At 40.2% G+C, this 27,053-nt stretch overlaps 1 protein-coding gene across 3 annotated transcripts in view; it reads left to right on the forward strand.

Annotated features, from left to right (window-relative positions):
* MCF2 (MCF.2 cell line derived transforming sequence) overlaps positions 1–27,053 on the forward strand; it is a 103,892-nt gene that overhangs the window by 44,507 nt on the left and 32,332 nt on the right. For all 3 annotated transcript variants that reach the window (XM_027609467.1, XM_027609468.1, XM_027609470.1), the window contains 11 exons: positions 6,867–6,986; positions 7,803–7,919; positions 9,414–9,563; positions 11,403–11,536; positions 11,841–11,955; positions 14,587–14,706; positions 16,860–17,051; positions 18,034–18,225; positions 19,525–19,693; positions 20,982–21,029; positions 24,529–24,566. In XM_027609467.1, the coding sequence (XP_027465268.1) occupies positions 6,867–6,986; positions 7,803–7,919; positions 9,414–9,563; positions 11,403–11,536; positions 11,841–11,955; positions 14,587–14,706; positions 16,860–17,051; positions 18,034–18,225; positions 19,525–19,693; positions 20,982–21,029; positions 24,529–24,566 (1,395 nt within the window). The remainder of the gene's footprint in view (positions 1–6,866; positions 6,987–7,802; positions 7,920–9,413; positions 9,564–11,402; positions 11,537–11,840; positions 11,956–14,586; positions 14,707–16,859; positions 17,052–18,033; positions 18,226–19,524; positions 19,694–20,981; positions 21,030–24,528; positions 24,567–27,053) is intronic.

The raw sequence follows: 27,053 nt of genomic DNA on the forward strand, positions 1-27,053 counted from the left end.
TTCTGTATTTGGGATGCCTGGCTGGCTCAGTTGGGAGAGCATGTGACTCTTGATCTCAGGGTTGTGAGTTTGGGCCTCATGGTGGATGTAGAGATCACTTAAAAATAAAATCTTAAACAACTCTTTAAAAAAATATTTATTTATTTGACAGAGAGAGTGAGAGCACAAGCAGGGGGAATGGCAGGCAGAGGAAGAAGCAGGCTCCCTGCCGAGCAAGGAGCCCGATGCGGGCTCGATCCCAGGACCCTGGGATCATGACCTGAGCCGAAGGCAGATGCTTCACCGACTGAGCCACCCAGGCGTCCCTTAAAAAAAACAGCTTTAAAAAAAATTTTGTATTTGAGTCTAGTTGACACACAGTGTTACATTAGTTTCGGGTGTACAGCATAGTGATTGGACACTTCTTTGGGTTATGCTGTGCTCCCCATGAGTGTAGCTACCATCTGTCACCGTACGCTATACGATCTCATTTTCTGTATTCCCTGTGCTACATATATATACATTTTTTTGCTAAAGAAAGCTATGAAAAGTAGTCATTTATGTGAGGTTGTGGATTTGCTGTAACTGCACAATATGGCAAGCACCTATTTAGGTTTGGGATAAGTAAAGGGGACTGGGATTGAAAAATCCAGTATATCTGATTTGCACTTGGGATTTGATGGGTGTGAGGGATAGAAACCATACACACGGTCTGAACTTTGTGATTTCATTTTCTAAAAAAACATAACTGACCATTCAGATGGAATTGTTTGAGTGCTACCCAGCTGTTTGGTGGTTGTATAGCTGTTGCCTACAAGGTATTTATTGCTCCAAATGGCTATTAAATTTGAGAGTAGCTATTAGTTTAACAGAGCACATGTGTTCTAGGAACATCTGCATGGTAGCAAAATAAAGATTCTAAAATTATCGTATAATGAAAAACATTGTAAATGTAATCATACAGGCAATAACTGAAGTTTTCATCCTTGATAATACATTTTCTTTAAAAATCCTAATTTTTGTGGGCTTTTTGTGACAAGCGAATCACTAACATTTTGAAGGAATTAAGGAAGGAGAATGTCTGATAAAATAATCAGGAAATTTTAAGAATGATCTGATTAGAATGTAGAATTATCTTTAGAAGGATTTTTTTTTTTTTTTTACAGGTGTCAGTGTTTGGGATAAACTACTTTATCAAATATAGGCAGTAACTGATTTTTTTAGATTTTATTTATTTATTTCAGAGAGAGCACAGAGGAAGAGGGGGAGAGGGAGAAGCAGATTTCCCACTGAGCATGGAGCCTGACGCAGGGCTCGATCCCAGGAGTCTGAGATCTTGACCTGAGCCGAAGGCAGGTGCTTAACTGACTGAGCCACCCAGGCACCCTATAAGCAATAACTGATTTAATAAATCAGCTAACAGGGGTGCCTGGCTGGCTCAGTCAGAAGAGCGTGTGACTCTTGATACCAGGGTCGTGAGTTTGAGCCCCACATTGGGTGTAAGAGATAACTTAAAAATAACTAAATAAAAATAAATAACTTTGAAAAATAAATAAAATGGTTAAAATGTTAAAAAAAAATAGCTAACATAAAATCCCTGACTTATAAGCAGCTGAATACCCCCAAACCCTGTCTGTACTTGCTTTCTTATGGATTCTGTGGGCAGTGGTTCTGCTTTTCTTTCCTCTCAACTTTGTTCCCTCCTGTGCTGTCCTTGGACCTAGCTGCTGGGACAGCATTGCTCTCCCAGGAATGGCAGGCTGGAGACCAGGGCCTTACCTCAGGGCAGAGAGTTACCACATGGCCTTCTGTGTTTCTGATAGTATCTTCACCCTGCTTTTTTGCTCTGCACCCCCTGACAATTTGGGAGGTGGGTGAGTATTCCAGGCTTCAAGTTGGTCAGTCCTAGGGCCTTGCATCTAGAGATTTCCTATGTGATACCAGAGAATATGATGTTAAGGAAAGTCGGAGAGAAAAAGATGATGAGACCAGGTCAACCTAGAGTCCATGAAAGAATAAAACAAATTTTGCTTGAAGTGTTGGCAAAGGTAGGGTGCTTTCAATTTCATTTAAGAGGAAAAAAAAGTGAAAAGGCAAGCTGGGTCAAGACAGGTAAGTATAATAATGATTCTGGTAATTTACCTATTTGAAGAAGGAAAGGCTTCACTCCTAAAGTGAATGGGATAGAAGTAGAATCTGTGCTCTCAATCTAAAAATAGGTCCAGAGTTCTTACAAGTCTCTGTCAGAGATTCCCCATCAGCAGGCCTTTATCGATATCCTACAAGTTTTCTACCTAAACCCACTTGCTGTTAGATCCAAGAATCCAAGGTAAAATTTAAAAACTCTCCTATTTTTTTAGGGTTTACAGAATGCCTTTATATTCATTATTTATTTTAATCCCTACAATAACTATAGGAAGTATGTACCCTGTTTAGCATAAAATAAAATACACATTATGTACATACTCTAGGGTAGGCTATGTCCCATTGGGGCTCTCTGTCTCTACTTCTGGTTCTCTTTCCATGTTAGCTGTGTTCTTTGAGATAAGCTTCCTCTTGCCGCAGGGCTTGTGGCCGCCAGTAGTTCTGGAACTGCACCCTCCCAAGTTTTCCTCCCGCAGCACCAGTTTGAATAATCCCAGGGTGGGACTTGGGTCCTCCTTACATCAGCTTTTCATCCCACTACTAATCATGGTGAGGTGCATTGGGAGGGCAAGGTCAGGTAGAAAGATGGCAGTTCTCATTTGGAACCCATATTAACACTAATAAGAGGCTATCTCAGTCCGTTTGGGCTGCGATAACAGAATACCATAGCCTGGCTTATAAACAACAGGTATTTATTTCTCACAGTTGTGGAGGCTGGAAGTCCAAGATCAGGGTGCTGGCAGATTCGGTGTCTGGTGAGAGCCTGCTTTCTGGTTCAGATACGGCTGTCTTTTCTCTGCGTCTTCACGTGGCAGAAGGGGTGAAGGGGTCTCTCTGGGGTCTCTCTCTCTCTTTTTTTAAGATTTTGTTTTATTTATTTGACAGAGAGAGACCCAGCGAGAGAGGGGACACAAGTGGGAGAGGGAGAAGCAGGCTTCTCGTGGAGCAGGGAGCCCACCACGAGGCTCGGTCCCAGGACCCTGGGATCAACGACCTGAGCCGAAGGCAGAAGCTTAATGGCTGAGCCATCCAGTCGCCCTTGGGGTCTCTTTTATGACACTAAAGCCCTTATGCTTGCTCCGCCCTCATGACCTAATCACCTCCCTAATGCCTCACCTCCTAATACCCTCACACTGAGGGCTAGGTTTCAACAAGAATTTTGGAGGACATAACCATTTAGTATATAGCAGAGGGGAAAAGGTTTCTCATGAAGGGAGAGGGTAGCACACACATGGCCATCTGGGGGAGTAATGAGTTGTACCATTTGTGTCTATTTAGAATCACTGATTAATTTATTGATTTAATTTTAGCCTCTTTCACCTATTTGTGAGTCTCACACTCAGTCCTCTTGCCTGCTCTGGTTCTCATTACCACTTAAATGTTGATGTTTTATTACTGTCTCAAATTGAATTTAAAGATTTTATTTATTTATTTCAGAGAGAGAGAGAGAGAGAGAGAACACAAGTGGGGTGAGGGGCAGAGGGAGAAGCAAACTCCCTGCTGAGCAGGGAGCCTGATGCAGGGCTTGATCCCAGGACTTCAGGGTCATGACCCAAGCCAAAAGCAGACACTTAACCACCTGAGGCTCCCAGGTGCCCCTAAAGTTTTTTTATTTTTAAGTAATCTCTACACCCAATGTGGGGCTTGAACTCACAGCCCCGAGATCAAGAGTCCCATGCTCCACCGACTGAGTCAGCCAGGCACCCTCAAATTGAAATTTTTTTAGTTTTTAAAATTTTTATTTATTTATTTATTTTTTAAAGATTTTATTTATTTATTTGACAGAGAGAGACACAGGGAGAGAGGGAACACAAGCAGGGGGAGTGGGAGAGGGAGAAGCAGGCCTCCTGCTGAGCAGGGAACCTGATGCAGGGCTCGATCCCAGGACCCTGAGATCATGACCCGAGCCGAAGACAGTCACTTAACCGACTGAGCCACCCAGGTGCCCCTAATTTTTAAAATTTTTAAAGAAGATTTTTATTTATTTGAGGGAGAGAATGAGAGAAGCAGAGAGCGCACAAGCGGGAGGAGCAGAGGGAGAAGGAGAGAGAATCCCAAGCAGACTCAGTGCCCAGCCCGACGCAGGGCTTGATCCCAGGACCCTGAGATCATGACCTGAGCCGAAATCAGGAGTCAGATACTTATCTGATGGAGTCACCCAGGCACCCCCCCCGTTTTTTGGGTTTTTTTTTGGAGAGAAAAAAATCCCCAGTTTTTTTTTTTTAAATATTTATTTATTTGACAGAGAGAGAGAGAGAGAGAGCGCACAAGCAGGGGGAGAGGCAGAGGGAGAGGGAGAAGCAGGCTCCCCGCTGAGCAGGGAGCCCAATGCGGGGCTCGATCCCAGGACTCTGGGATCATGACCTGAGCTGTAGGCAGACGTTTAACTGACTGAGCCACCCAGGCGCCCCTCCCCAGTTTTTTTTTTTGTTTTAAAGATTTATTTATTTATTTTAGAGAGAGCGGGAGGAGGGGCAGAGGGAGAGGGAGAAGGAGAAAAGCAGACTCTGCGCCGAGTGCAGAGCCCGACATGGAGCTCAGTCCCAAGACCCTGAGATCATAACCTGATCTGAAATCAAGAGTCAGAGGCTTAACCGACTGAGCCACCCAGGCACCACACCCCCCGCAAAATTCCCAGTTTTAAATGTGTTTTACCCGAGAGTCTAGGTCTTCTACCTGAGTGAAAGTTACTCTTTTTGTTATGAGATTTTATTTTTTAGAGCAGGTTTAGGGTCATAGCAAATCGAGCACAGAAAGTGCAGCGTTCCCATATAACCCTGTCTCCACCGTATCTTATTAATTTTTGTTTTATAGTTTTGTTCTGTTATTAATATTGCAGCATGCCTGAAAGATGGCTCTATTTTAAGCATTTTTGTCATGTTTGTCTTTGTTCTGCTTTAACCCGCTGTTTGGGGGCTGATGACTTCCAGCTCAACATTCCCAGGCCAGACTTCTTTCCCTCTGGACTTGTTCACACATCTGTCTGATGGACATCATCTGAATGTCCTGCTGACCCTTCCAGCCCCTTGTGTCCAGGAATGGGGAATCAGTATCTTGTCCCCTCCTTAAAACCTGCTTCTCCTGGGGCGCCAGGTTGGCTCAGTTGGAAGAGCGTGCGACTCTTGATCTCAGAGTCGTGAGTTTGAGCCCCATGTTGGGTGCAGAGCTTACTAAAAAAAAAAAAAAAAAAATTAATAAACTTAAAAAAAAAAAACCCTGCTTCTCCTGCATTCCCCATGTTAGCAAGGGTCATGCCATGTACCCCATTACTCGAGCGATTGGTTATTGACTGGCCCAGTCTCTCCTTTCTTATCAGACACATTCTGTCATCATGTCTTGCAGATTGCACCTCCTAAACTCATCAGCCCTGGTCTGGATTACTGGACCGGCCTCCTAGCTCATCTGGCTGTTTCCACTCTTGTCCAAATCCAGTCCTTTCCTAAAGCCAAAGCGATCCTTCTAAAATGCAGATCTGATTATCTTGCTCTGCTGCCTAAAACCTCTTCGAGTCTCCCCTTTCCCCCAGGAAAAAACCCGAGGTCTTTCCTGATCTGGCTCCTGCCCATCTTTTTAACACCACATCCCATTGCCACATCACTTTCCTCTACCTTTCCTGACTGGGGCCTCTTGAAGAGCTGGGGCAGTGCACAGTGATTAAGAGCACAGACTCGGGTGCAGATTAAGACCTCACCAGCTGGGGCAAGTTATACTTAAAGTCTCTGAGCCTCACTTTCTTTATTTGTAAAAGAGGATGGCCTAACTACTTCACAGGATTATTACGAAGAAGCTCTATGATAATGTTGGCAAAATACTTGACACAGTGAGCGTTTGATATGTGGTGGTTTATTATTAATATTGGGCCACACTATTCTCTCTCTCACTAATTTTACATAGTGCTCTCCTTGTCTTGTAGCAGTTATGCCTTGACCACCTACTGCCTGTCAGTATTCTAGAAACTGGGGGAAACATTGGTGCTCCACAATGACATTCTGATCCAATTAATTCCTTTTTATGCTTCGAAGAGACCATTTTGACCTTCCTAGGTCTAGGATGCTCTGTGCTTCCACTTCCTGTTGCATATTATTCTATAATTCCTTCATTTCACTTACCAACTTGGGTTATAGAGTTAACACTTACTGATGGACTGCACTATTAGACTGTCATTTTCTTGAAAGCTGGGGAGGGACTACATCTTATTAATTTGGGCACAGTGAATGCTAACTGCATGATAATCATGCACTTAACTACATGGAGCGGACACGTAGATGATACTCAGTGAATGTTGCTTGGATGAAAATAAAAATAGGATTCCACAGAAACAGGTTTCTTCCATCGTTTACGGCAGGTACACAGTGTTGAAGCTCCCTTTGGCTTTTAGGGTTATCCCAGGAGCCTGCCTCCTAATTCTGTTTCCCAGGGAATAAATGCAATTCAAGTGCAAATGACTAACTTTAAAATGAAGTTCAAGAATAGAATTCTTTGTAACTTGGGATTTACTGTAGTGTGAGAAAATTCCATGTCGTGGACGTTGCGAGGGTCTGATCTGATGACCTTACACTAGTTTTATTTCTGTTTCCATGTTTTTAGATTATATCAATATCCATTTTTAAAGTTTTGTCCTTTTAGTGGCCTTTATTACTTTCAAAGTCATTTCCTTTAATTACATATTTTCTGCTACGTGCTCAGTTGAGTGCATGTTTTGACAATTTTTTCTTTCTTTCCTGTGTTTCTTCTTTCTGCAGGTTTCCTTTCCTGGGAACTTGCACTTGGTTTTGGTTCTGCGTCCTACTAGTTTTCTTCAACGAACTTTCACAGACCTTGGATTTCGATTTAGCCAGGAAGACTTCATGCTCAAATTACCAGTAAGAGTATATTATTTAAATGTTTTCTCTCTTTAGTTCTCATGAAGACTTTGTACCGTGCTGTTGGTGTTTTACCTGTGCTCACAGAGCATTTAAAAGAAAAAGATAGAATTTGTCTTCCCAAACTATAAATTTGAAATGCCTAAAAGTCTTCTGCTTCTGTTGTTAAAATAAAGGAATAGTCTAATCAGTTTGTAATAAGCAATTTCTTTTGAAAAAGATCTATGTCACATACGTTATGTGTGTGTGTATATGCGTGTGTGTGTGTGTATATAAAATCAGGACATTTTATTTTTAGAAAAAAAAATTGAGTGTGTGTTTTATGTATTTGACCCCCATGAACTTACATCCTGAGCTAGTTCATAGTACCATGATCTTTTTTTTTTTTAAAAAAAGCTATTTTTATACGTTTTTAGGGTAAGGAATAGAGTCCTCATAAATTATGATATTTTTGCAAAGATTAGTCCCTCCTCATAAGTTCTAACTTACCACATTAAAGCCCTTTTACTTTGGTGTAAGTGTAACATTCTTTCAGAAGGTTGGCCATTAACAGTGCAAAATTTTAGATCAAGGAGAATTAGGTATTTGGGTTTCTATGGAGATTAATTTTGCTTTACAGAGAAATGTTTTGTAAATGAAAACTGATTACTTAAAGAAAGTAGTGCATACGTGTGTGGGGGGATGTACAGGAGAGAACTGTTAGAACCATTTATAAAAGATAACTTTGTGCTAATGAATGCTAAAGTTCATTGTACAGTTGAATGGAGGGATGCCATGAAGGGCAGTTAACAGTATCTTTCTTACTTATTTATATAGGTGGTTATGCTGAGCTCAGTTAGTGATTTGCTGACATACATTGATGACAAGCAATTAACCCCTGAGTTAGGCGGCACCTTGCAGTACTGCCACAGTGAATGGATCATCTTCAGAAATGTATGTTGCTTTTGCCCTTACTGTAGAGCCTATAGTTCATATTCGCCTTTAAATCTAGTTCTAGAATTTTTTCCTCTTGGGGAAAAACAGATTTCTGGGGCTCCTATTTTTCAAAAACATATAATTCAACATCTTGATTTTCTTCCATAGGAAATATCTAGAAATGATGAAGAGTCACTGAGGATGGCAATTGAAGGAAAGGCTTAGGGAATAAGGAGATGATGCTCTGCCCACCCCCTCCTGTGGCCATGTAGTAACTTGAAGAAACAAAGGGTTTGGGTTCAAATCGTAGCACTGCTATTTTTAGCTATACAACCTGGCACAAGTTATATAACCTCTCTGATTCTCAGTTTTCCCAATTATAAAGTGGAAATTATAGTACTTTAGCTCAGAGGGATATTGGGAAGATCATATGAGATAAGCCCTCAAAAATGCGAGTAATATCATTAATCTCATTATAGTGATGCTTTTGAGACAGATTTATAGCAGAGACTCCTGTTCTAGAAAGTTACAAATAGGCAAGGGCCCCATGCCTCAAGGTGTGAGTTTATAGTATAAGAATCTTTACTCCAAATCCCAGAGATTAGGGAACCCTTCTGAAGGAAATGATATCTAATTAAATCAGGATTCTATTTTCCTCATCTTTATTTGTCATTCAGCAGTTCTGTTCACTCATGAAAGTGTATTGTCAAAGTTAGTGGTGTCTAGCCTTTAATTACCTATGAAACTGTAAATAAAAGAGCAGATAACCTTGAGCTGAATGGGAAACAGAGGGTTTATATGGTCTCTACATGTTGCCCTTTTTTTTCTGAGTCACTGATTTTGGAAACAATCACCACCACCACCTTACTTGACATTTTAGGGCAACAGAGCTTTTGGGATCACAATTTCAAATCTTCTGCCTGAATGAATTGTTGTGACCAGTTTGTTACCCCATCACCTTTGTCCTTTGCTGTGTTTGGAATGTTAATGCTTGCTCATAAGTTATAATAAAGGAATGTCAAGTGGCTTTGATGTTCTCATCTCTTCAGAAGTAAAGTTAGTATAAAGCAATTTTACACTTGCAGAGTTTAATAGGATAGGCCTAAACAAAGGCTGAAAACAAATTTCTTAGTACATGGCATCTTTACGGAATTGTTTTCAGGGGTGCCGGGCTGGCTCTGTTGGAGGGGCATGCAACTCTTGATCTCAGGGTCATGAGTTTAAGCCCCATGTTGGGTGTAGAGATTACTAGAAAAAAGAAACTTAAAAAAATTGTTTTCAATGGTGTTCAAGAAATAAGTACAGATGTTTGGATAAAAGACATTCAAGAAGACTCTTAACCTCACATTAGTTTTGTAGAGGCTTAGATGCAAAATTAGAGTTTATTGCCAAGGGCAATGCCAACTTTCCTTAGCAGAGGAGAGGTCATAGTAAAGTAAACACAATTACTGATCCAGGTATTGATATGCTGTCAGTTTCCATGGAATTAAAAGGATCACTGGCTCTTTGCAGGCTATAGAAAATTTTGCTCTCACAGTGAAAGAAATGGCTCAGATGTTACAGTCCTTTGGAACCGAACTGGCTGAGACAGAACTACCAGATGATATTCCTTCAATAGAAGAAATTCTTGCAGTTCGTGCTGAAAGGTATCACATGTTAAAGGTATGTCTGATAGAGTTAACAAACAAAAGTTATCCATGGTCTTTCTTTTCCTAGGAAGGTGTTCAGTGCATGTCCTTTTCATGCTGATTGGTGGGTAGGGAGACAACAGGGGAGAACGTCCTGGATGTGTTGAATCTAAGTGTCCCCTTTGCAAATGGTGCCTTCTCTTGAGAAGTTCTTTATTTGTTGATAGAATAGTTTTTAAGTGCCCCGGAAGTAGAAATCCATAGTGATCTTTGTTACCGTGTATTCTTTATCTTATCAAAAGGCCCTCTCATTTAGAAAGCTGGAGAATCAAAAGGCAGACAGGTGTTCTAGTTTAATATCCACCACAGGTGCAATGTGAAATGGAGAAGGAGAACTTGAGGAGGAGTCAGGGGGCCTGTGACCAAGGCAAACATTGCTAAATGATTACAAGCTTTCTTTTCCATAGAGTACTAGTTTGTTTGTTTGTTTATTTGTTTGTTTTTTAAGCAGGCTCCACACCCAACGTGGGGCTTGAACTGATGACCTTGAGACCAAGAGTTGCATGCTTTGCCAACTGAGCCAGCCAGGTGCCCCCAGAGTACTAGTTTTTGATGTTTTGTACAATAGACTTTAGATGGCAAGTTGATTTGGCCCTCCTGCCCAGTTGTCTGGAGTGCTCGCTTGTGAAGGATTCTGAGTCACCATTCAGACAATCACCAAGTACTTTGAGATTCACCTTCCCCAGAAAGTTTAAGAATGATCTGAACAAAAAAAAAGATTGATCTAAAGAAGCACCTGTATAGTAATCCATGTCCTTCATAGGATAGTAGGCTTCCTGGAGGGCACTCACAGGTACAAGCTCTATGTAGAGGGGCCATTTTTATTTTATTTTTTTATTTTTTTGAGGTGACATTTTTAAATTAAGAAGAGAGAAACTGAAATTTTGAATCATAATCTAGAAGTAAAACTGTTCAAGGAAAGACAGCTCTGTCCCTCCTAAGCTGTGTGATTGGAGAATTTGCTTACCCTCTCTCTGAGTTGGAGTTACCTTACGTGCACAATGAGGTTGATGATGATGATGCATGCATACCTTGTAGGGTCGCTGTGAGGATGAAATGGAGTATGTGATGTAGGTACAACAGTGTTTGGCACATAGCTGGTACTTCATAAATACTTGCTCTTCATGTCTGTGTTCTTATTCATATTGGTGGTGGTGTCATGAAACTTGTCCCCAGACAAATACATGTACCCCCGAATTTTTTGCTTAACATTTCAGAGAACCCTTGGATCTCCTGAAGGAAGTCATAGATCACTCTTAGGTGCCTGAAGAATCTACCCACCAAGGTTAAGACCTTCTGAATAGAAAGAAGCATATACTTCATGAGGAATTAATTAATCCAAACGTGAAGTAACGTCATACTTATGGCAGGCACTAATTGGTAACGATTAAGGTTTAGTAGGAAAGGCATCAGACTCTATTTGAATATGCATTAAATATTATTTTAGCTCTATGCTTTCTAGTGTGCTAGACTTCATTATGCTACTTCTGCTTTATTGGAGCATATTAAAAATATTAGTAGAAAAGAATAAATGAGAACTTTCTACCAGTAAGAGGAGACTACAAATGGAGCACCAGGTACTTCTGCCCATAAACATCTTGTAAAAATCCTGATTGCAACATCCATCTCCGCAGGCGGAGGCTTCTTGGAGATCCTCATGGGTTTTAGATTCTGTGGTACTGACATACTCTGTAAAGGCCGTTCTAGAACGGCTGTTTCTCCTGTGCGTGCTGTAAGTGTATGCTTCCTTCTCTTTAGGTCATTCAGATTAGGGGACTAGCTGGCTAATTCATCCTATCGTGCTTTTTTACAGAATGATATTACAGCAGTAACCAAAGAGGGAAAAATCCTCCTCACAAGTCTGGAAGTGCCTAGCATTGAAGACGCTGTCGGTTCAAGGCTTGAACACCGTCACCACGTAAACGGTGACTGGCAGACTGTTAATAAGTGAGTACTCTCCTTTTGGTTTGGAGTTACTTATTTTATACTTTTGAAAGGGAATTATACATTTTGCTGCCATCTGTTAAGTGGGAAAATATTCCTGGACCTCTGGGAATCTGAGAACACCTTCCCTGGAAGAGATTAGTTTGCTTGTGAAAGAGGTTCCGTGGACATCAATGGTCTCTTCATGGACCAAGTGTCACGGTGTCTGACGTTGCCTGGAATTCTTAATGTCCAGACCAAGTTTGTGTACATACCTACAAGACAAATCGTTGTTGTGAAGGAATTCTAATGACTTTTCTTTGTTAAGATTGCTGACTCAAGTACATGATATGGAGATAGCTTTTGATGGATTTTGGGAAAAACACCAATTAAAAATGGAGCAGTATCTGCAACTGTGGAAGTTTGAGCAGGATTTTCAAGAGGTCAGTTAAAACATTCTTTCTACGTTTTTTTTTTCACTATGCCAGAGGTTCTTACTCCTTGATCATCAGAAATATAGTCTCACAAGATGCCCATTTATACCCAGAGAGAGATGGAAAGGGGGCAAATGTGAGTGAACCCTGCCAAGATGTCTTTCTTTAAAAAAAAAAAATTATTTAAATTCTAGTTAGTTAACATATAGTGTATTATTAGTTTCGGAGTAGAATTTAGTGATTCATCAGTTGCATATAACGCCTAGTGCTCACTCCATCACGTGCCCTCCTTAATGCCCACCACCCAGTTACCCCATCCCCCCACCCGCCTCCCCAAGTTGTCTTTCTTGCTTACTTATTTCCTATAAGAAAGCATTTAAGTGCTAACATAGAAGACAGGACTAAGTTGCCGTTCACCCTGATGTTTATTATTGTAATTTATTTTACATATAAAACGTTTTCAGCCTGAAATTTCCTTTCAGCTTTCCAAGGAAATAATACCCACTTCCTTCTTGATTTTTTTTAAATACCATATACCTATACTGACCATATTTAATACGACGTAACAAAAACGTTTTTTTTTTTGGATCCAGTAATTTATTTCTATGAAAAGCCTGGTGTATGAAGCGGCATCATGTCTAATTATACATTATTTTAAAGGTTACAAAAAAGTGCCTTCTAGTTGGATGCTTCTGGAAAATACATCACACATGGCCAGGCTCCTCACAGTCTCTATCATAGTACTTTACCAGGAGGTCCAAGGAAAACTCACTGCTTTTCTCTCTCGCATGTGGCCAGCCTGTTTTCCACTCATGACTTTCTCACTTGCTTGGTATTTCATCTGTTCTGGACATGGGGCTCGGGTCCTGGCAGCCCTTTGCCTTCTGTGACGCCAGCAGATTTGGGAATGCGGTATTCTCCGTGAAACCTTCCTTAAGGAAAGAGTAGGCCAAGTTGCTCTCAGGCCTTCCAGATATTTGTGTCTCCCTCCTCCCCGGCCGAATACATGCAAAAATCATGCTCTTCCCCCAAACACACCCATTGGGCCTCTACTTAATATGTTAATTTGTACCCAGACAAAATTCTTGTCCTGTAGCTATATTGTTTCTTCAAATCATTGTTGCCTCTAATCAGTGTTGTTGTCATTGGCCTTGGATTGGAATTTCACTGATGTGATCTGTGTCTCCTGGTCACCTGCAAATAGGTTCTATATATATGTAGGAACTTAACTTCAAAAAAATCTTATTTGTAAATTCTAGCTGTACAGAAAAGTTTGAATATTCTCAAACTTGAAATGTTTTTGAATATACAGGGTAGGAATATCCTCTTGCATAACCACAGTACAGTTAGCAAATTTAGTACAGTTTAACCATGATGCAGTACTTTCTATGACCTACCGTTGGTATTCCAGTTTTATCAGTTGATTCAATAATGTCATTTCTATCATTTCTTCCCCTGCCAGTACAGGATTCAGCCTTAGAGGGTTGGGTATTGCATAAGTTGTCATGTCTAGTCACTTTTAGTCTAGAAGATTTCCATAGCCTTTCTTTGTCTTTTATGACGCTGCCATTTTTGAAGAATCCAGTTCTTTTTTCACATAAAATGTTCTTCATTTTCCATTTGTCTGACTTCTTCTCACGATTAGATTAATCTTTGTGTGCCCAGCGAGCATACTATGTAAGTGATGTGTTCTTCTGAGGGTATCGCATCTGGTGGTAAGTGAGGTCCACCTGCCCCTCATTGTTGATGTGCCCTCTGATTACCCAGTTCTCCACTGTATCATTACTTTCCTCCCACTTGTAACTAGTAGGAAATGGGTGGGGAGAAAATTTAAGGTCATGCAAACATCTTGCTGCTTATCAAAAGTTCTTTATAGGTTTAGCATCAATTAATGATTCTTTATATGTTTAGCATCAATTAATGATTCTTGCTTCAACCAGTCTTTACTATGATGCTTGCTTCAACCAGTCTTTACTTTCCAACTCCATTGTTCCCTCCATATTTCTCAGTTCCCATAGGCGTGCTGCTGGGAGCAAGAGTCTTCCCTTCTCCCCGTTTCTTTCTTTATCTGATTTTGGGGTTCATGACTTCCTAGTTTTGTAATGGTTTATAATCCTTTGCTGTTCTTAACTATTTTGGTGTTTCAGACTGACTACTGTGTCCTTGTGACATGTCCAGACTTTCTGGCATAAAGAGATATCCCAAGCTCATCTTGTACCTACTCTGCCTTAGCCCTGGAACCAGCCATTTGCCTGAGGATCCCTGGTTTCTTTTTCTGGGTTCCAGGTGTGCTCATTACTACTAGAGGATCTTTGTTCTGAGGACCACTGACCACAGAGCTTGGGAATATAATATGCAAGTATATACACATGCATATGCTTCCGTACATGTCCGCATATAGCTGCCAGCCTATGTACATAGTGATATCTTATATATCATAAGCACACACTAAGATCTAGGAGGTTAGATTTTAATAGACTTTATCAATTTCTAGGAATAAAATAACAAAGTATTCTCCACATGTGCCATTTTTCCATGTTGCATTTTTTTTAATAGCATTTCCTATAAAACTGGATTAAGGGAAAATGCCTAATACCTTGTATGCTTTTAAGACTTGTTTTTTTTTTTTCCTATTTATAGCTTGTGAGTGAAGTCGAACTTATGTTAAACCAACAAGCAGAGTTGGCAGATGTAACAGGGAACATAGGTCAAGTAAAACAAAAAATAAAAAAGTTGGAAAACTTAGATGAAAATTCTCAGGTAAGATTACATCTCAGATGTTCACTGTTCTAACAGTTACATTTTGATGGTTTTCAGTAGTATCAACCCTTATGGGCCACCTTTCATGGCAACAGTCTGTATAATTGGTTTAATAATGCTGGTCTGTATTCTTTTCTGATCAATGTGAGCCAGAGGTGACACTGCAGACAAGTCATGTAGTTGTAATAGGTGGCTTCTGAGATGATGATGTGAATGGTTTCAGGCCCACCATTAGGAACAAAGGCGTAAATCATTTTGAAGAAGCCAAAAAAAAGTCTTATCAAGAATGCTATTTGAGGGTTGGGGCACCTGGGTGGCTCAGTCGGTGAAGCGTCTGCCTTCGTCTCAGGTCAGGATCTCATGGTCCCGGGATTGAGTCCCGCCTCAGGCTCCTTGCTCACTGGGGAGTCTGTTTCTCCCTCTCTCTCTCTCCCCCTCCCCCTGCTTGTGCTCTCTCTCTCTCTCTCTCTCTCAAGTAAATAATAAAATCTTAAAAAAAGAATGCTATTTGGTACTTGGAAATGATGGAAGTATACAAAAGCATAATTCCTTAAATATCCATCATGTGGATGTGCAATTGAAGCAAACACAGATTCAGACAGATCTGCTTAGTTTTACTAGCTGTGTGACCTTGGGTAAATTAAATTTTCTAAGCCTTAATGTCTTCATCTATAAATTGGGGATAAAGTGACTTACTTTGCAGAATGATTATGAGGATTCTTTTAGATGTTGTAGGCAAAACACTTAGCGCGGTACCTGGGATAGCTGATTAGATAATAAGTAATCAAAAGAGCCAACAATTATCATTTTGCTGGTCTAAAAGGCTTGGACTCATAGATATAATAGTTAACAAACTAGCTTTGCTCTTTTGTCTTATATGTGAGAGCAAGGCCATTGTTTTTTAAGGTGCATTCCCAGCAAACAAATAGATTTATGGGTATACCGTAAGCATCTAAAAATGAAATTTGAGAGGCCGCAGCTGTGGTGACCAGTTCTAGAATTATGCTTGTAGGTTGTTGTGACTGTGGGGCAGTTTATAATCTCTGTGGCATACTAGAAAGAGAAGGCAAATTGGCTTGGAAATGAGGGGACTTTGAGGTTTTTGTTTGTTTTTAATTTTTTTTAGTTTTAATTGTGGTAAGAAAAAAACCCCACATAACATGAAATTTACTATCATAACCATTTTTTAAATTATTTTTTTGAGAGAGAAAAGGGAGGGAGAGAGAGTGAGCATGAACTGGGGGAGGAAGAGCAGAGGGAAAGAGAGAGGGGAATCTCAAGCAGGTTCCACACTCAGCACAGAGCCTGATGCGGGCCTTGATCTCAGGACCTTGAGACTATGACCGGAGCCAAAATCAAGAGTTGGGTGCTTCACCAACTGAGCCACCCAGGTGCCTGCCCCCCTTAACCATTTTTAAGTATACAGTTCAGTAGTGTTAACTATAGTCACATTGTTGTGCAACAGATTGCCAGAATGAAATTTTTCATTTTGCAAATCTGAAACTGTACCCATTTAAAAAAAAAGAAAAAACTCCCTGGGTTTCCCACCAGCTAGGTAGGCTAATCACTTTATCATTATGGGCTTCAGTTTTTCTTATTTTACCTTGACAGATATTCCTGACCACTTACTTATTTCAGTCACTATGTTGGGAGCAAGTGGGGGACCAGGGTAGGAGGGGGGGGATGCCAGTAGTTGATAGAGTAGGGGCAAGGCCACTAAGATCCCCTTTGACTTGGAGACCCGGTGGTGTTCCCTTCAGGTATGTAAAGTAGTCAGGTAGATGATGACTAATGAGATTTCCAAGGCTGAGATGGTATGAAATCCGTTAGCTTTCCTTTGGCCCCTGTGTACCTCATTGGATAGATGCAGTTCTGTTCTAAATCTGTATATACCAGGAGAAGCAAACCTCATCCACACTCTGAGCGGGCTGGTTAATTTTCTGTTTCTGGTGCCAGAAGTACATGTGTTTCTGATGGTGTCACTGCTGTAACTAATGACTGTGACTTGGAGCCTGCAGAAGTATGACATCAAATCATATTTTTGGCACTCTCTGTGCCTTGCTAAACCAATTTGCTTCACAATTACTTTCTTGTTTCTTCTCTATTTGAACAGATATCATACTGTTCTTGTTTTACTTCTTTCTTAAAATTAGGATCTGTTAGCAAAGGCCCGTTTTGTGATATTACACGGACACCGACTTGCTGCAAATCACCATTATGCCCTTGATTTGATCTGCCAGAGGTGCAATGAACTACGTTACCTTTCTGATATTTTGGTTAATGAGATCAAAGCCAAAAGGATACAGCTCAGCAGGATCTTCAAAATGCACAAACTCCTGCAGCAGGTAGTGTCTTGAGGCCTGATAACATTTCTGAGCAAGAAGATCATTTTGTTTTTTTCTTATAGGTTACAGGGTAAAGGTCTGTGGGAGAGCTTTGGAATTACATTTGTAAGACGTTCAAGGATTGGCTCTGATGATGTTCATTTAATCCACGTACCTTTGCAGTATTCGTGGCAAGTCAAGTATTGTAAGAATTTTGGCTTCCGTTCTGAATATTGAGATCATGGTTGTGATGGCTTCCTTTCTATTTTGGGTACATCTCTGAACCTCTCCTCTGGTGAGAGTTTGCAGTCAGCACACTTTTCAAAGCCCTAGAGGCATTTTGCTAAAGCCAGAAACTCCTCCCACACTTCATAGTTACTGCAATAAGAAATTCAACAGTGACGGGAAGATAGTCCTCCATGGCTTGGCGGTCTGACCCCTTTCAGAATTAGGCAGTGAAGAGAAGAGCTGGCCTCGGAAGTGGGATGTAAAATGAGGATATCATTTACACACGTCATATCTGAACATGAACATTTTAATCTGTACATCTCCTTCTTTGGCAGGGAAACTTTTATCCTTGTCCTTGACAATCACTACACATGTATATTACACTTTATGTTTTGGGAGGCGTTTCATATTTCACTTATTGATTTGGGGAAAAATAGCATGCAGCTGAAGTGTTAGTGTTGAGAGAATGGTCAGACTCTTCACTGCAGAATGAATTCCTTGTTATGAAATAAGTACAGTGCTTCCCAGCCTTGGCTGTGCTTCAGAAATACCTGTGAAGCTCTGCAGAAATTGAAATGCCTGGCTTAGGGCCCAGAGCTACTGAATCGGAATTTCTGGGGGCAGAACCCAGATACCTTTATTTTTAACAGCTCTGAAGACAACTCTGATTCACAGAAGCCAGGGCTGGTAAACACTCCTAAAGGACAAATATATTTCTATTTATTCATTCATGGTTTTTGTGTGTGTGTGTGTGTCTGTGTGATTTGCTCATCAGGCTCGTCAGTGCTGTGATGAAGGAGAATGCCTTCTAGCTAATCAGGAAATAGAGAAGTTTCAGTCTAAAGAAGATGCTCAAAAAGCCCTCCGAGACATTGAAAATTTTCTTGAGATGGCTTTGCCCTTTATAAATTATGATCCTGATACCCTACAGTATGAATTTGATGTAATTTTATCTCCTGAACTCAAGGTAAGAGGCTTTTTTTTTTTTCAAATGAACAAATGTTTTTAAAACTGTAATTCCAGTAGTGTTGGCAAGAGTTTTACTACTTCACAGCTGACTTTATGTCAAATTGCAGTTACATGCTTCTTTTAAGGATGAGGCATGATATTAGTACCACTGTTAAGCATCAGAGAATACAAAGGCTTGAAGCGTCATGCTGGCTCAGTTGGTAGAGCATGTGACTCCTGATCTCGGGGTCACCGGTCTGAGCCCCACATTGGGTGTAGAGATTACTTAAAAATAAATAGACTTTTTAAAAAAAGCATCCCAAGGCTTTATGCTTGTTATATAATGAAGAATAAATCCTCTTTGGGCTGTGATGCCATTATTTTTCAACTCTTTTCACATACTAGGAGTTCTTACATATACATCGTTCTGTGTATCCTTAGAGAAGGGGCTAAAGCTATCCTAGGACAATACTGGGCCTTTGTCAAGAGCATTCTACTCCAAATGTCTTGTTTTTCTGCTGCAGTTACTACCAACAGATGCTCTGTGGACACACATCTGGCTTTCCTACTGAGTTTGAGATTGAAGGGATAAAGAAATGATCTGGGGCTCCTTAGGGTCAGGGTGCAAGCAGACGTTGGTATTAACAAGGTAGAGACCTACGGGTTACTGCAGTACCACTCTGGTTGGGGATGTCATGAAGCACTCTCACTACATTGTAGTTAAGAGATTTTGTGATGCTATTGGTTGCCACAATGTTTAGTTGACTCAAGTTTGGAAGAAGATCTAAAACCATGCTTAGCTGCAGATCTTAGGGGACGCCCCAGAAAATCAGAAAAGTGGCCACAACAACAACCAGGTGATTTCTCTGGAAGCAACCAAGCTAATCTCTAACTGCCTCAAATCATCTAGGAGGGTCTAGGAGGAGCTTTTACACCACACAGAGAACTGTAGAACGTCCTGCAGGCTAACACATCACACACTGCTCTGACAGTGCTTAACTGGTGGCTTTCTTGTGCGAAACGTGCCTCCTTTTCCAGCCCTTACTCTTTCCAGCCATGACGGGTAACGCACTTTAGATAGTGACCTATTTCATGACTGCTCGATCAATTTCTTCGAGTTGTTTTGGTTGAGATCTTCTGGTTTTATGACCATGTGAAGGTAGTGCATCCATCTGTTTTCTGTTGCTTTCCTAATTTTTTCTAGTTCTATTTTAAACTCTAAATTAATTTTTTGACCGTCTGGGTCTGAGAAATGTCATAAGATTTGTAATGATCTCAATTCAGAAAGTATTTCACAGAAGTCTCGTGCAACCTGCAGGTTCAAATGCAGACTGTACAACTCAAGCTTGAACACATCCGAAGTGTATTTGAGAACCAACAAGCTGGTTTCAGGAACCTGACGGACAGGCATGTGAAGCCAGTCCAGTTTGTGGTACCTGCTTCTGACAATTTGATGAGAGCTAGAGCATCGTTTTCACCTAAACATGGTAAAGTATCTTACGTTCACTCTTCTTTTCCTGCTGTTGTCTGTTACTCTTGATGTAAATACTGAATGCATTCTTCAGTCCTGATAAACTGAAATTTTATTTAAGCATCCTTGGTCACGTTTACACTCTGTTGCACAAGGCAGGAGTCATGGTCAAGATTATTGTACGACAGTAAAACATAGTGGTAATGTAGTGTAGTACAGAATGAGGACAGTCTGGACTGAATGGCCCAACCTTGCAACGAGTGTGAACATTTCATAGGCATCAAGCCCACCCCTTTCTTCTGCAGGTGGAGGAAAGCATATGAATCTGGCACACACGGGTATGCGTGTGCATGCGCACACACATCTTTACTACTTAACGTGGATAGATTATTACTTGGTTCTTATTAGCTTCTAGTAAGTGAATGGTTAGGTAATAGAACGGATTGCCTTTTCTAAGTTAAGTGCAGGTAAACAGAGTAATTTTGCTAGTAATTAACAGAGTCCATTTTCTGGTTTTAATCTTTGTAGACTAGTTTTAACCATGTGATATCCATTTCCTTTCTACATTCTGTAGGATAAAATAGCTATCCTGACTGTGGTGGTGAGCTAATCTGGAAGTAAGATGATTCTGTTGCCCAAAGTTTCCCTTGAGCTGCCTCTGGGGCCGGGGCCTCTTAGGGGAGAGTAATTTGGCCTTTGGGGCCCTAAGTTAGTTGAACGGGTGAACATGGAACTAAATTTGGTCTGTCTGATCTGAAGGATTGGAGACCTCATTAATATATGGGAAGTGCTTTGAAATTCGGAGAGAGCTTGAACCAAGCATAAGGAGCATAAAAACCTCGGTCAAGTCCCCGCATGGATCATATGAAAATGAGGTGACGAAAGCATGTCACTCAGCTAGGACGCTAGAAGTTATGTTTAGTTAATAGTTATTAAATATAAAAATAGACTCACAAATGAAACTATGAACAGTGCCGTAAGTGAAGAATATTGACTAAGAAGATACAGGGCAAAAGAATAAAACAAACCAAAAAACCAATAGAGGGCTACAAACCAACAGCTATGGGAATAAAAATAGGATAGGTTTATATTCCTTAACAGAGGACAGAGCACAGTTAGATGTCTGGCTCTATTTATCGGCTGTGTGACCTGGGGTAGTTCACTTAACCTCTTTTAGCCTAGTCTCCTTGTTTGTAAAATAGGACCAATAATGCCTAGTGACTTGAAAGGGTTGCTGTGAAGACAAAGAGGAAAAAAACCTTACAGTATTCTTATTTAATGGCATTACACTTTTTTTTCTGCAGTGGGAGTTGGATACTCTTTCTTTCAAGCATGTAAACTTTTTTCCCAAGGTACCCATCTTTATTACTTTTCTTCAGTACATTTTCTGAGTTTGTGTCCATGTGAAAAACCAGTTTGACATCTAAAACCAGCAGCAATTCATTCTTGAATTTTGCCCACGATTAACTTTCTCCCTTTTTTTTTTTTTTCCATAAAATCATCCGTATTCTCCCAGCATTAAACTTACCTTGGAAAATGACTATCTGAAAAGTAGCTTATGCTTCTAAACGCTGATCTCATCAAATGACCACCCATAAAAAGAAACCAAGGAAAACAATTGGCAATGCTAAAATAAATCAAGCTTTCTTTCATTTTAGAGACTCTTGTGTCTTCCACAGTACAACTGTTTGTTGGGAGTAGCTTGAATTTTCTTCAGTTTAAGACTGTCTAATGTATTTATGTGGAAGAAGACAGCTGACTGAATAAATGATATGGATGGATAAATGATTTTACCCATTATTTATCGTGGTTTCTAAATTAAACCAAAACATCATTTGTGCTACATTGTTTTCTTTTTACCTCATTGCTCTGTGAGTAATGGGGATTATAACAATCAGGTCTAAATAATTCTTCAAGACTGTTAATTGCTAAGCCAAATATATAAGATTTGGTCAAATCAGATTGTGTTAATCTTTCATGCAGTAAGTCAAACTGGTTTTGTTTGTTTTTGTTTGTTTATTTTTATTAATTTGCATCAAACAGAATCCTACACCTAGCACAGTGCCTGGCAACTAGCAGGACAAAATAAATATTTGTTGAATTAATTTTTTTAAAGATTTTATTTATTTGAGAGGGAGAGAGTGGGAGAGAGTGCAAGCGGGGGGAGGGGCAAAGGGGGAGAATCTCAAGCCCACCCAACGCTGAGCACAGAGCCCCATGCAGGGCTCGATCTCATGATCCTGAGATCACGACCTGAACCAAAATCAAGAGTCAGTCACTTAACCCCTGAATTAATACTTAATACAGAGGGAAGTTAGCAAAGAACACTGTGAGGGGTAAAATGTGGTTTGAGCTCCTAAATCTGTAGCTCTAGTCTGCATCTTTCTCGTAAGCTTCAGAGCTCCATTTACAATTTGCTTCCTTGAATTTCCTATAGGCAACTCAGACTCCGCCTGATAGCCTCTCCTGCAAATCATCCCCTCTGTTCCTCATCTCAGTGAATAGTACTCACAGAATCCGCTTTTTTCCATCCCCACTGCTGTTGCTTACTGCCACGTCCTTAATCCAAGCTCATGTCATCTGTTGCCTTGACAACCGCAGCGGTCTCCCTGTCTCCCCACTTTCCCTTTCACATGCCTCTACTCGCCTTGCCCGTCAGACTTTACAGTACTGTTCTCCCTCTGGGACACTATTTCCTTCCCTCTCCTTTTCCCCTCCGCTGGCATCTTTTCCTCCAGCAGATTTCCTGTCCCTAGTCCTCTTCCTTCACGGAAGCTTTTCTTTCCTGCCTCTCCTCCTTGGCGCCCAGTTTGGTTGAGCAGCCATGCTGTGTGGTAACAAGTCCAGCCATGTGTCTTCACCGCTTTCGTGTAATTGCCTGTTTTCCATCTCTCTTGTTAGACTGTAAACTCTGTAAGGACAGGGCCTGTGTGCAGTTCATGTTTGTATCCCCAGCACCAGACATGGAGCTTAGCATATAGTACAGGTGCCCCATAATTTCATGTATCTATTTATGTTGTTGAAAGAATGAATTTCTCTACCTTGCTTTTCAGAAAAAGCTGCATTCCTCATGAGTTGTGTATATATTCCTTTTTTATCTTTTAATGTAGTTGCAAAGAATTAATTAGTAAAGCTAATTAGTAAGGCTCCCTCAGTTACCTTTATAAATAAGTTTGGATCTCTGTGTATCAGGTGTCTTTAAAGTGGTGAACATCAGTGTTCATTGAGAAATTGATTTTATGTGATAAGTTGCCACTAAGTCTAACTTACATATTTATATATATGATGCTATAAACATAAAGCTTGTATATAAAATATATATATTTTTAACTTTTTTTGAGTATAGTTGACACACAATGTTACTTTAGTTTCAGGTGTACGATGTAGTGATTCAGCATCTCCATATGTTATGCTATGTTTTATACATTTTTATATATATATATATATATATATATATATATATATATATGTATTTTAAGTAGGCCCACTCCCAACATGGGGCTTGAACTCATGACCCTGAGATCAAGAATTGCATGTGCTCCTGACTAAGCCAGCCGGGCACCCCTATAAAATATATTTTTATTTTTACTTTTTTATAGAAAGTTTATTTATTTAAAGTAATCTCTACATCCAATGTGGGGCTCGAACTCATGACCTCGAGATCAAGAGTCACACACTCTTCCGAAGAGCCAGCCAGGGGCCCCTAAAATATATTTTTAAATAATGAAAGTGAAGTATAAAATTTAGAGAACCTAACAGCATAGCCTTTCCCGGACTGTGCCTTGCAGTGGTTCCTGTCAAGGAAGAAAGGGCAAAAAGTATATTTCTTCCAGAGAGAGAAGAGACCCCTGCAGCCTGTGTGGGTGGCAGCCTTTTTTAGCAGCACTGAAAATAAGGAACTCAAATGACCTGGTCTTGCACTGGACCATGCCCTGGGGTTTGTAGGAACATTTGGACTCCTTGCTTAATAATATAGGGGCTCACCCACTGTAAACAGAACAGAAAGATGAAACAAAGAAAAGGAGGGGTGCCTGGCTGGCTCAGTCGGACGAGCATGCAACTCTTGATCTGGGGGTGTAAGTTCGAGCCCCCGTTGGATGTAGAGATTACTAAAAACAAATAAATAAACTTTAAAAAAAATACAGATAACTTCACTTTCAACATGTTAAAAAAAAGAGGAGAGATGAAACAGGAAGAACAGAAAGATTAAAGCTTGGAATTTTGATGAAGTTGTTTTGTTTTAGCATTTTAATATGCTTCAGAGTTGTTTCATGTAGTTGTGAGAAGCATGTATTCTGAAAGTAGACTATGCAGATTTGAACACTACCTCTGCTTCTTGGACAAGATACTAACCTTACTTACTTATCTATGAAATGCGGATAGAAATAGTACTATCTGTTATGGTTGATTTGAGGATTAAAATCCAAAATGGGTGTGTAGGGCTTAGAACTGCCTGGCATGTAGTTATTAGTTAAAGTCAGATGTTTTCCCAAACTCTTTTTGATACAGTTAGTCAGTGAGCTACAATCTGATTAAATGCTTATGTGTCAAAATGAACACTAAATCTGCAAATAATTCCAAATTCTAACACCTTCATGCTCGCTTGGCAATCACGTGGAATTTTGATGAGTCAGAGAATGTGTGAAGACGTAGCAGAGTGATACTCAATAAGAAGTTGAAATCATATAGATGAATCTAACCAGTCAACTGTTTCGTATAGTGTGATTTAAAAATACTAATGTAAATATGTTAGAATATTCGTAACTCTATTTAATAAACATGCATGCGTTTTAATTAAAAGTATTGATTTTAATTCTGGCTTGAAATTCCTCTTTCATATTTTTCTACCAGGAAAGAAGACTTGGAGACAAAATGAGAGCAACTTAAAAGTAAATACCATTAATTAATTCAAAATTAGCTTTATTGCTGTAGTTGCAGAATTGGTATGGAGGCTTAAACCATATTTTTAATCCACTAAACCAATATTGTATGTTCGGAAGCCTATTTAATCTAAAAGAAAAAGCTGTTGCTGCATTGTGTCTAATTGTGGTCCTGGCATATCCCCAGGTGTATGAGCAGTTTCTCAGGTCTTGGCTCAAGTTCAGAATTAATTTCCGTAAAACATCTATAAATCCCAGCTTCTCTTTCCCCCACTCCACCTCAATAAACTTAAATAAGTATTGCATCTTTCTACAAAAGGAGGTTTCTTTCATAACTGATTACATTCCTGTAAGTATAAAACATGGACAAAGGACAGGTTCTAATGGTCCATACGCTGGACTCAAAAAAGACATCTGTTCATTTCTTGATCGATGCAAGACTCCTTCTTAGTTGTCCATGATATTCTGGTATCTGCAGAGAGTAGCCTCATCATAACTGTAGGGCCCTACATTTTCCTTGTGTCTTCCCGATGGTAAATAAGGACAAGAACATGTATCTCCAAGAGGCTACACTATAGCAGTGATAGAGACTACCTGGCTTTTAATCCCAACTCCATCAGTTACTGGCTATATAACCTAGGGTAAGTTCTCTGGAACTGCATTTCCTTATCTATAAAATGGGGATAATAACAGATCACCCTCAGCATAGAGTTCATGTAAACATAAAATAATATTTGGGAAGGGCTCCTGGGTGGCTCAGTCATTAAGCATCTGCCTTCGGCTCAGGTCATGATCCCAGGGTCCTGGGATCGAGTCCCACATCGGGCTCTCTGCTCGGCGGGAAGCCTGCTTCTCCCTCTCCCACGCCCCCTGCTTGTGTTCTCTCTCTCTCACTCTTTCTCTCTCTGTCAAATAAATAAGTAAAATCTTTAAAAAAAAATATTTGGGAAGTATTTCGAATAAAAGCGTGGCATATGGTAGTGTTCTTCATGTTGTATACCATTGTGAGCAGGCTAGTGAATGGCCTGTACTGATATACCATGCCTGGTTATCAGGTTGTACAGCCACAACTTCTGTTTTCAAGAAGGAAACAGGCTGAATACCAAATTCCATAGTCTTACGGGCCTTTCAGTTCCAGTTTCCACTCATGGCACCCTAACGTTCCTCTATGTGGATTTATTCGTTTACATACCCCGGGGGGAAATAGGAGGCTGTGGCTCTTGTACATTTTCTTGGTGAGATTTCTAGCTAGTAAACCAAGTTCCAAAATGCACACGTTCTTCCAATTCAAGTCAATTTGCATAACCCTTAGGCATTTACAAGTATAAATTTATGTTTCAAAACTTTCCAAACTTGTATTTCGGAAACCTGTTGGGAATAAATGATGCATACCTATCTGATGAGTGAAGAAGTATGCAACATTATCAGTCTTAGTTATAGTAGTAAAATGATGATAGTTGGTACATTCAGATAGAATGAATCAAAGCATGGTCTTAAAAAGAGGGAGCATAATGGTGGCACACCATGGGCTTGACTCTCTCTCGTCGCTTATTAGGTATGTGACCTTGGCCCGGTTGCTAAACCTCTCTGAGCCTCAGTTTTCCCATATGTAAAATGAGGATAAGTATGCCATAGCTTGCTCAATTGCTGGGAAGATTGGACACAATGATTTGTGTTAAGTACCTACAACTGTGCCTGCACAATATATAGGAAATAGTCAATAAATGTTTGTTCCTTTCCACATGTGTTTGTAATGTTTTGTGAAAATGCTTTTTAGCTGACAGATCTCATACTTCATTTTGGGTTCTACTTGTGACAAAGTAATGCTACCTTTACTTGGAGTTCAGGCATTTTGCAGCCTCAAAAGTCCAAATACAGCCAGGATCCTTGGAAAATAATTCTGAGGCTTTTGAAGAACAAATAACCACCACAGATCTCATGTAGTTGACTCAGTAGGCCAGCCCAAGTCCTGTAGAGTCTTCAAAATAAGACAGTGGTTTAGGATCAGGGAAGTCACTTGTAGCAAAAACTGACGTGTGGCAGAGAGCAGAGACAGAGATCAACATTTTAAGAAAGAATAGACAGTTACCCACATGTTATTAGCCCTGGGGTGTATCATCAGATTTTTATCACATCATTCATGTTCCTGATGATACCACTGAAGCATTAGAAAGAGAGTCAATGATGTTGTGTATCCTTGGTTAAAGAATTCAAGGATTCATGTAATATTTCCTAGAAAGTTTCCATCAAAAATCATTAAGGCTAAAAAGCTGGGTTTTTTTTCTTCAATGAGTAAACTTTAGTTATCTGGAAACTCAACTTTTTACAGATTAACCTCACTTCCCCAAAGTGCCAAATAAATGAGACATTATTTAGTGTGTAAAATAAATTATTTTTTTCTTAGAGCTCAAGTGGGGATTGGGGGAAGGTGGTGGGAGGGGCAGAGGGAGAGGGAGAGAGAGAATCTTAAACAGGCCCCACGCCCAGCCCAATCCC

This window comes from Zalophus californianus, chromosome X, assembly GCF_009762305.2.
Source record: "Zalophus californianus isolate mZalCal1 chromosome X, mZalCal1.pri.v2, whole genome shotgun sequence".
Lineage (NCBI taxonomy): Eukaryota > Metazoa > Chordata > Mammalia > Carnivora > Otariidae > Zalophus > Zalophus californianus.